This window comes from Arachis ipaensis, chromosome B5 (genome assembly GCF_059453495.1).
Source record: "Arachis ipaensis isolate K30076 ecotype BB chromosome B5, ASM5945349v1, whole genome shotgun sequence".
Taxonomy (NCBI): Eukaryota; Viridiplantae; Streptophyta; class Magnoliopsida; order Fabales; family Fabaceae; genus Arachis; species Arachis ipaensis.
This window is the reverse complement of record NC_142440.1, coordinates 138,123,926-138,134,619: the sequence shown is the minus strand read 5'-3', so window position 1 is coordinate 138,134,619 and position 10,694 is coordinate 138,123,926. Positions and strand designations below refer to the sequence as shown.

The 10,694-nt window shown below is 32.4% G+C and overlaps 1 protein-coding gene across 1 annotated transcript; it reads right to left on the bottom strand.

Moving 5' to 3' along the window:
• Positions 1–5,846: 5,846 nt before the first annotated feature.
• LOC107644090 (Acyl-CoA N-acyltransferases (NAT) superfamily protein) lies at positions 5,847–10,438 on the bottom strand. Its single transcript, XM_016347880.3, has 9 exons — positions 9,974–10,438; positions 9,796–9,898; positions 9,329–9,408; positions 7,667–7,996; positions 7,386–7,462; positions 6,787–6,817; positions 6,624–6,692; positions 6,304–6,368; positions 5,847–6,206 (listed from the first exon to the last, which is right to left on the bottom strand). The coding sequence occupies exons 1-8, from the start codon at positions 10,061–10,063 to the stop codon at positions 6,345–6,347; spliced, it is 804 nt and encodes a 267-aa protein (XP_016203366.1). The 5' UTR covers positions 10,064–10,438; the 3' UTR covers positions 5,847–6,206; positions 6,304–6,344.
• Positions 10,439–10,694: the final 256 nt, after the last annotated feature.

The window sequence follows — 10,694 nt, the reverse complement described above, 5'->3', positions numbered from 1 at the left end:
GATAATAGTACAATTGAAATTCGAGAAACTAAATCGAAACACGATATAAATCTCAAAAATCACTTTGATGATTTAGTTGGCAAAAATATATCATATACTAAGAATCTCTTTATTTTTTATCCGTTGAACAACGCTCAAATAATATTCAAATATTGAATATAAAAGTGAATACAATAAATGATAATCATAGTTCTGAGAATAAAATCGGACCAGTTAGTTCGGCCTGGTTAACTGATAATCGATCACTAGACTGATTCAGTTCAAAATAAAAATCTCTTGGTAACAAATTGGTCAAAAGCTAAAAAATTGTTTAAAATCGAATAAATGATTGAACGAATGTATTTTTTAGCGATTAATGGATTTTATATAATAAAAGGGTAAGTACTTTTTTTCTCTTTAAAATTTGTGGTCAAAATAAAATCATCCCTAATTTACTTTTTGGTTTAAAATCATCTTCAATATTATATTTAACATTAAAAATAATCCTTTTGAAAAAAAAATAAATTCTGGACAAATTTACCCTTCATTAAAATCATCTTTTATCATTATCTTTTTTTTTTTAAAAAAGGGAGAAGTATTGTTTTGGTCCCTAACGTTTCCCTGATGTAATTTTTTATTTAGAATTGTCTTTAATGTTGCATTTCATTTTAAAATCATTCTTTCTAATAAAATTTTTTTCTAAATGACAAAAATACCCTTTTCCCCACCATTTCATTCTTCTTGTTCTTCTTCTTCCAGAAGAATAAATTCTTCTTCCATTAACAAAACTCAAAATTTCAAATTTTTAAAGAAAGTTAACAAAATCCAATTACAAAAATTAAAAATACTCAAATTCATCTTCAATTACAAAAATAAAAAATCTATAAATTTAGGGAAATAAGAAACAAGAACAAGAAATAAGAATAGATTAGGAAAATCCAGAACAAGAACAAAATCAACAATAATAACAAGAACAGAAATCCATAAATCTACAAAAAAGCAACAGTAATCCAGAAATCCAAAAATAAGAACAAGAACAAAACCGACAATAAAAATTAGGGAATTAGGGATTATGATGATCAGATTCAACAACAACTAAGAATCAGATTCAACAACACCAACAACTAAAACATTATTCAAATCCAGAAATAACATCAAATTCAACAACCAAATCAACACACAACAACGATGAAATCAGAAAATAACAAATCAAAATCAGATTAGAAGTAGAAGCAGAAGAAGAAGGTCAAGCAAAAGTAAAAAGCAGAGACAGAATCAAGAAGCAGAAGACGAAGCAGAAATAGAGACCGAAGCAAGAAGCAGAAGCGGCGAGGTGCAGCGGCGAGACGGCGAGGAGCAATGGCGAGAACGTGGCAGTGAGGAGCAGCGGTGTAGAAGCAGAAGCTCTCTCCCTGGCTTGCGATGGCGACGACAGCTCCAAGCTTCGTCGGCGCCGTCTCCCTCCCCCCTTCCCCTTCCCCTTCTCCTCCCCCCGTATCCTTTTTAAAAGTCAAACTTTTTAAAATATATATATATATATATATATATATATATATATATATATTATTTTCAGTTATGCTACTCATACAAGTCTTTTTGCCATCCCAATCCAACCAAGTTGATCCAAATCCAACAAAAATCAACTTTAGATTAGAGAGCGTGTCAAGAGGCGCTCCCGCAACTGTTTAGTAGCGTGAACGTTAATATGACAAACGCTTCTTCTCCCTCGATCAAAACTAAAACAATCAAACATCAAACGACGCTCAAAATCTCTCAAGATCTTCGCGAAAAATCAAGAAAATCTCAAAGTTACATTCGAAATCTTCACCAAGAAACATAGAAAAAGAAGACGAAAGATTATTGAAGGTACTGTTCACTAATTGTCCAGTTTTTTCACTTTTTTCTTTCGCATTTTCGATCGTGAAATACTAAATAGTCATATTTATGTTTATTTAGTAGATTCATTTTGTGTTCTTGCGTTAAAGTACATATTACTATTCTCATTATATAGTTCATTTGGTGATAACTTTGTTAGGTCGGTGTAAAAATGTTACATAGTATTTCTCGTATAGTTTAACCTATATTTGCATGTGTTTGAGGGATTTGAATGTGTTTTTGTGCATGTTTGAGTGTTTTCATGTTTTGAAGTGAGTTCGTGTGTGTAGTAATTAGTAATAATTTTCGGTGTATTTGGTCTGAATTTAGATGCACTTGGTGTTGTTGTCCTCTTTTTGTTGTAATTAGGCAACATAATATTGTTGTAGTGCTTCTGATGTTATTTTGTGCATGTTTGAGTGATTTACATGTATTTTTGTCAATTTTTTAGGGATTTTGTTCATGGATTTGTTGTAACTAGCCCATAGAATTTTGTTGTAGTGCTTTTGGTGTCATTTTGTGCATGTTTGATTGAGTTACATGTCTTTTTGAATTGACATTGTGTGATATAATCAAGAAATAATAGCGGTATATTTGGTTTGTCTTTCGGTATATTTCATATGAATTGAGATGCACTTGGTGTTGTTGTCCTCTTTTTGTTGTAACTAGGCAATACAATATTGTTAGTTGTAGTGCTTCTGATGTTATTTTGTGCATGTTTGAGTGATTTATATTTATTTTTGTCCATTTTTGAGGGATTTTGTTCATGAATTTGTTGTAATCAGCCCATAGAATTTTGCTGTAGTACTTCTGGTGTTATTTTGTGCATGTTTGATTGAGTTGCATGTCTTTTTGAACTGACATTATGTGATGCAATCAAAAAATAATAGCACTGCATTTGATTTGTCTTTCGATGTATTTCATGTGAATTGAAGTCCACTCAACGTTGTTGTTACCTATTAACTTAATTTTTTATTCCTTACAGAAAAAATGACAATCAACAAAGTTGCTGAGAGGAGCACCACGAAAAAGAAGGAATAAAATATAGAAAATCCTTACTGTAGGTTTATATTAGGAGATATAAAAAGTTAATAGATTGTATAATGTAAACTTTTAACAATATCTCTTTAGTGTTTTGAACTGTGCGTACAGTTTTGAATTAACAAACACATACTTTGTATCTTTGTAAATATTCAATTCAAGCTTTTCATAAAATTTTTTGGCAAGATCAAACTTCTATGAACCTGTCTGTCTTGTATTGAAATCTTGTTAATCTGAATGAATCCAGGTTCACAAAATTGTAGAAAAAGATGAAAAATTTCTGCAATACATCGAATTACTAACCAAAACACCAAAATTATTCAAATAAATACCAAAAAATGCTTACAATTTTTTATGTAAATTTTCATAAGGACATATAGAAACTGTGTAGATTGAATTTCTACATTAGTTAACTATTGAATTATATGTGCACTATATATTTAAAACAAACAAATTCTTTGAAAAAATTGAGAAAACTAATTTCAAAACAAAAAACAAGAAAATATAAAAAGTAAACCTCATTTCCATTAAAAAATAAAAACATTACACAGATTGCACCAAAACTGTATTGCAAAACCCCGAAATGCCTTCAGATAAACACCGAGAAGTCTATCTTATTTTCTTGAATCTATGAACTGATAATTTATTATTTGTCCATGATAATGTCTAAAAATTGATTGCACTATTTATCCACCATCTAAAAGGTTCAACTGCAAAAATCAAATCATATATTAGCGATTAACATGCACAAATTCAATTTCCCCTATTTAAAGCACATCAATTGGTTCTTAATTTCATTTACTTTCTTATTTACATTCCGAATTTTAGTAAAAAAAAACTTACAAGTTTAGAATAATCTTTGTAGAATTGTCCAGCTTCTTTAAGGATGTTAAAAGTCATTTCAACCTTTGGCATATGCTGCTCATTAACATCACACAAAAACTGAAAAAACATCAAAAGCATTTCCATAATAAACCAAATCATAACTCCAAATGCAACGAAACTGGGAATAAAACAAATTCATCAAAATAATAATTCAGATTCCGAACTCCTACATTACATTCAAATTTAAACCGTTAACAATGAACAACAATTTTCACAAACAAAAACAAAATTATTCAGCTACAAAATCATAAACTACTAATGAACTACATTAACTAGATCCGAACCATACCTCAGCCACTTGATTCGATTCAAAACAATAATCCAATTCGTCCTGGTTCAATTGGTAGTCTGGGCTTGAATTATTTATTGTCTTCGAAAACAAAATACGTGTTTAAACCTGATTTCGTTGCTTGATTTCAAAATATTTGATCCAAATCTTTAAATCAGATAAAAGAGCATTGGTCTTGAATGAAGAGAACATAGAAAACGAAGAGAACACAGAGAAGGAAAAGAATGTAGAAAATGAAAAGAACGTAGAAAATACTGAGAAAATTCGAAAAAGAAAACGAAATCCGCATAAAAAAGGTAGTTATATATATTTGCGCGTTAAGTCAAAAGTTTGTTAGAGATAGTAGCGCGTGAAGGAGAATTAAGTTATAACAACTTAATTAAACTTGATTGATTAAATGATTTGGATATAGAGTTTTATTGTATTATTTTATTATATCCAATTTAATTCCGTTTAAACTTCAGTTAAGTTTTGAACCAATAAACTTTTAATTCTACTAGTTCGGTAATCAATTTGGTTTTCCGAACCTTCATCTTAATTGTACTCCTCAAAACAAAACAACACAACACACCCCCCAAACACACACCCCGAATTTTATTTTATAGAGAAAAACCCAAATCAGCCCCTGACAATTATCTCGAAAGACAACGAGGTCCCTGACAAAAAAAAAAACCCCAACCCGGCCCCTGACAAAAAAAAACCCAACCTGGCCCCTGACAATTACATCGAAAGGACAACGAGGCATCTGTGCCAAAAAAAATCAATGTTATTTTTTTTGGCATAGGGCTAATCAGTCTCAAAAAAAAATTATCAGGGGCCGGATTGGGTATTTTTTTTCTTGGGGGCCTCGTTGTCCTTTCGAGATAATTGTCAGGGGCCGGATGGGGTATTCACTCTATTTTATAGCATAATTTAAACTTTATAAATGGTCTATTATCATTCTCAACATAAATGGTGCATTTATATTTTTTTGGGATATAATATGTTCTCTTTACAGAATTGGCAGATTTTGTTTTTGATATTGGAGTAGCAACCGTGTTTTTTCAAAATGTGGGTTGATGGGGTGTTATTCTCAAATGTGAAACCGTTTAATTAGATAAACAAAAATCGGACCGTTCGATTTGTGAGAAGTACAGAAATTGGACCGTCTGATTTATGATGATACAGAAATCAGACTAAGGGATTTGTGAAATCGGACCGAGGGATTTGTGAGAGAACAAAAATCGGACCAAGAAATTTCTGTTAAAAAAAAAAAATTTGAATTATAGAAATCGGACCCTCCGATTTGCGTATCTTTCACACTTCTAAAAAACACCAAAAATTACAATGTTAAGGTATATCACCACTTTTACTTCTATATACAAAAAAAAAGAGCGCAGAATTGGATAACTTAATTCCTAACAAAAGATTCATTTATTAATTAGTTGAACAGCAACACAAACTATTAAGAAGTATTTCTTTCGTTAAGAAATAAGAAATGCATACATGAATAATATTTGACAAAATATCCAAATTTCCTTTTTCTACCTACCTTTTTGTAGATTTTGTCAAACATTATCTATAAAAGCGTCACAAACGCGTTTCTTTCTTTTGGATGGTTAGATTGTCAAAACCATAGAGACTAGGTATTTTTTCCAAACTAAAAAAAGAAGCAGAATATGAGAGAAACAGGGGCATATGAATTAGGAAAACTTTCTAGTGTTTCCGTTATTTTTAACCGTTGATCTTAATTATAAAAAATATATATAATATATATAATTAAGATTAATAGTTAAAATTAATTGAAACACTGGTGTATGGTATACTTAAAAACTTTCCAATGAATTATTTATTGGAGAACCAAATAAAAAATTGAAGCTATGTTGAGCTGTCTTTCCCCAAGAATACACCATCATCAACCACTATCTTTTCCTATTAGACTGGGGTTGGTCCAACATGTACACTAAACTGCTGAAAAAATCTGTATAGAGAGGGGAAGAAGGAGAAAAACATGCATGATATATTACTAAAAGGAACTTCCGTTGGCTAAAAGTTCACTACATTATCTTTGATTCCCCCCAAAATTGGAAGATCAGCATGTCCCTTAACAAAACTCAACAGCAGAATCAGGCAGAAACTCCATTCTTGTGTGGTAATGCTGAAAATGACAAACGGACGACACGGCTCAAATTAGTCTTTCTTAGAGGAGGGAGAGGAAAAACAATATACTATGTATTGAAAAATTTTCATTGTACCATTCGCAAGAACTGATCAGTATATGTTAATGGACCATATATCAAAAGCCTCTGTTTTCCATCGTCTGAAAAGGAAAAATTAATATATTGTCTTGCAAGACATGAGAGAAGTATATGTTAAAAATAGGCATAGTTCTTATGAGAATAATCGTTTAAATCATATAATGTGAATTGTGATTTGAGAACCAAAAAGGAAAATGTCATATAGTGATTTAACCTTAAACCTGAGTGATCCAGATGGCTGTAAATTAGTGTGTTTTGTGAAATCAGTGATAGACTATCTGATAAAATCAATCTAATGGTGCGGATAGGAGCTGTACCTCCAAAATAGTTTTCGCTTCGTCATTAAATGTTTTGCAAAGAATTTCGTAACTCTTCTCAATCCCCATCTGCATTCAGGAATAAAACCAAAACAATAAACAAACGGTAGGAAAAAATTTTCCTGTTATAACAGAAAATCATGTAAATAACACTAGATTACACCTTTGAAGGCGAAATGGTTGATATGATGTATCTGCAACACATAATTATTTCATCAATCAGCAATAACAAAGCAAATTAAAAACAGGAATGGAAATGGTAGTATGATAGGAAAATCTTGAAGGAAATGGTTAGGCTATTAAATTGTGATAAAAGCAGACTGCGTCGTCCATAGAAAAGTTCATGGAAGTAAAGAAAAAAAAAACAGTTGCATGACCCCCCAAAGGTCCATAACATTGTGATGATCAAGTTGTGCTTACTTATGTTTAACTTTGACATGATTTCACAAGCAAACATACACTTATATAGCAGCCTACCAGTCAGAATATGGTCTTATTTGGATTTCTCATGATGACAATTCATGACTCGCTCTCAATTTTTCAATACATGTTCATGCATTATTACTTACACCTTTTATCAAGATTTGTTTGCATGTGTAATTCTTTTGGCCACCAAATATGTTTGTAAAGAAAAAAGAAATATCTTTCCCTATGGCTACACAAATGTGATTCTTTTTCTCTTTTATTCTACTAAAAATCAACATGCAATGACTTGGTAAAGGAAATTGATTCAAAGATTGCACACACAAGTGAAGATTTTACCTCAGCTTACTTAGATAGAAATTCAGAGCTAGTAAATTTGCTTTTTGAACAGTTAGCATGACAGCACCCATGCACTTCTACAAGAGAGTTAAAACAAAAAACATAGATCAGAGACAATAGTCAATGTAGAATGTTATGCACACAAAACTCAGAAAATTTTGCAAAAGAATCACAAGGTATCCCAATGAGGTGCATAAGAACTTCAACAAAATGGACATTAGTAAGACTATACATTAATCAAATAAATAGACTTCATTTCTTCCATAAGAACAATTCATCACCTTTTGGGCAATAAGCTCAATTAGTTGCATTAGAAACTTCCCTAACCCTTTTCCTTGGACACGAGGCTCAATCTGCAACTCATACACATAAAGGACCGGTACATCTTCTTCCAGAACAAAACGGTAATGTAGAAATCCAACTAAGGGGCCACTATCTTCCACACAACTAGTTGAAGCCTCTTCTGCACTCAACATCATTCTTGTCTCATCACCAACTGAATTGGCATCCTCGTGCACAAATATATAGTGTGCTTCTGGAGCAACCATTTCTCTGCGCTTCACCTTTTCTTCATCCAACCACTCAGATCCATAGGGTCCTTCCATATTTAGCTGCAGTTTTTGAGTTGACAAGTCATATGCTTTCGGGTCTCTTCTCAATGAATAAGCTAATGAAAAAACCAACCATGAACAAAAGGAGAAATGATACATATTGATATTCCTAGATATTGTAGTATAAAAAAACCTAAAAACAATCGAATTTCAATAAACTAAGTTGGCAAAGTATTCGCCTTGGTGGTGCTAAGACGCCTCAATTATGAGGTTAACTTGTAAATTACTGAAAAGCCCTTACTTCAAACTTTATCAATTTACAATTTGATGGCTGGTCAGTTTTACTTATAATTTGTTAACATTTTCATTAAACCAATTTGAGACAAAGCTAGTTCTTAATTTAATCATTTTTCTTTGAATAGCTCTCAATATCTCTCTCCGGGGAGTGCAACTCCTTCTCTTTGTTTGACATTCCTTAATAGAATATTGAACCAACACAGATTCTTTCTCTATTCCTGTTCAGCAGAGACAATGGGCTCCTTAAAAACTAGCTCAGTCTTGTTTCATACACCTAAAATTGAGACTTTCAACTTCTTAACTGAAGATTGCAGGTAAGTTTCTAGTGATCTCTTGTCATTATCAATACTACCTTGCCTTCCTTCTCAACTTTTGAAATACCCTTCTGAACAGAGCTATCATAGCTCACATAAGATCCAGGGAAAAAAGATGGGGGGTGGGGGGGTGGGGAGTTTTCCCACAAAGAAATCAGTTCTATAACACAGTAATGCCTTTAGACATGGAGATCAAGTAAAAGGAACAAACTTTAAAATGAAATAAAAAAACACACAAAAAGGATAAAAATGAAAAACTTATAAGAGAATGTAAGATAGGTCAAAAGCCAAGTTTTTTAGAAGAAACGGAAGCTGAAAACAGAGAAACGGAGGAAGGCAAGGGAAAAGAAGAGAGGAAGGGCTCACCAAAGAGAAGAGATCGAGATTAGAGAAGCAGGACTCACAAAAACGATTATCTTTCTCACTAATAAACAAAGCACAGGATTATCTTTCTCACTAATCCTGTGCTTTGTTTAGCTAATAACATAACATAATTGTGATCATTAATCAAGAGCAGCCACCAATTTGCAGTTAACAAATCTTTGACCAGATGCAGAGGCCCTATGAGCATTTTTTGAAAACCTCATCAATGAGGTTTCCTCACACAACCTCATTGAAGACTTTGCCAACTAAGTTTCCTATCACTTTACAAAACAAAAACATAATAGCAGATTTTCTCTTATTATAGCATAAAGTATAAAGAAGGGAAATATTTCATTCAATATATTATAGTAATGTCTACATCAAAATATTTCATTCAACAAATTATAGTAATGTGTACCTTAAGGAGGCTCTGAACATAGTGCTTAACAGGAGAGGATAGTGTATCACCGCATCCTGACTTCAAACACATAGATAGACCTAAAATTCAGATTGAAATAGGCACCTCAGATTTAGGACTTAGAAGAAACAAAAAAGATGAACCAAAAATGAATAAAAGCACGGTATTGCTAACACATTCAACAATTTACTTACACTAACATCTCAAAACTTATGGGAATATTATAATTGTATTATATGAGAATTCAATATTGCATTATTGCTAATACAGTTACAGTAGTTATAAAATCCGTTGCGTTTGTTTGTTGAGTCAGTAGTTAGTTACAAAGTTTACTTCTGACTTTTATATTGTGTAAAACCATAAACACACTTTGCAACTAACTAACTGCTGAGTCAGCAAAATAAAGGTAACTGATCCTGTAACTAATCTAACTACACTGCACAGTTTTCTATTTCAGAAACAGTTACCGTTATTGACAAAGTGGCGGAACTCAGGGAAGGAAGCAAGGTGATCCTTTTCGGCACGTGCTGATTTGATGGATTGCTCAACGGCTTTCTTCTTTGCGAGGACCTGCGAAACAATGGCTGAACCTGAAACAATGATACCAGCACAAAAAGGGTGAAACGACGGCGTTTGGAGACTCACCTCGCTACGTTTGGGCTTCTTCTCTCTGGTAATGGTGCCATTTTGGATGACACTGCTTCGACGACGCCGTTGCGGCGTCTTTGAATCCATAGCTGGTGCGCTCTGCTAGAGAAGACGACTTAGCTAACCCCTTTATTTTTTTTTTTTGCTTCCTTGGGCCTTGGCTTCACACAAAAAAAAAAAAAAATAGCGAGAGGAAAAGAATAACGTTGCTTTCCGTGTATGTAAATTACGAATAAGGACAATTAGGATCTACTGCAGAAGCAGAGTTGCAATGGACAGAGACACCCGAATCCATGGCAGAAGGCCAGAAGCCAATATTCAAAGCTCATCCCCAAAAGAATCGGCAGAAGCATAAGAACCACCTATCTCATAGCATAGCTTCCAAAGGATAGATACAAAAATTACCAAAAAGCATAGCCTCATTACAGAGCCAGCACAGCAACCACAGTAGTACAGTACAGCAAAAACCGTTGTTCTATTTTATTCTTTTTATTAATTAAAGAGTCCAATTTTCATTGACTGGACATCTAATCTAATTAGATTCATCGTTCATGCGTTACACATGATTTTTAAGAAATAAATTAAAAGATTAGTTATATTTTATATGATAATTTTCCTGTGTAAAACTCTTTTACCTAATTTGATTGTATATGAAAATTAAATTTTTAATTAAAATATTAATTAAACAATTTTGTAATAAATTTTTTTAAAGATATAA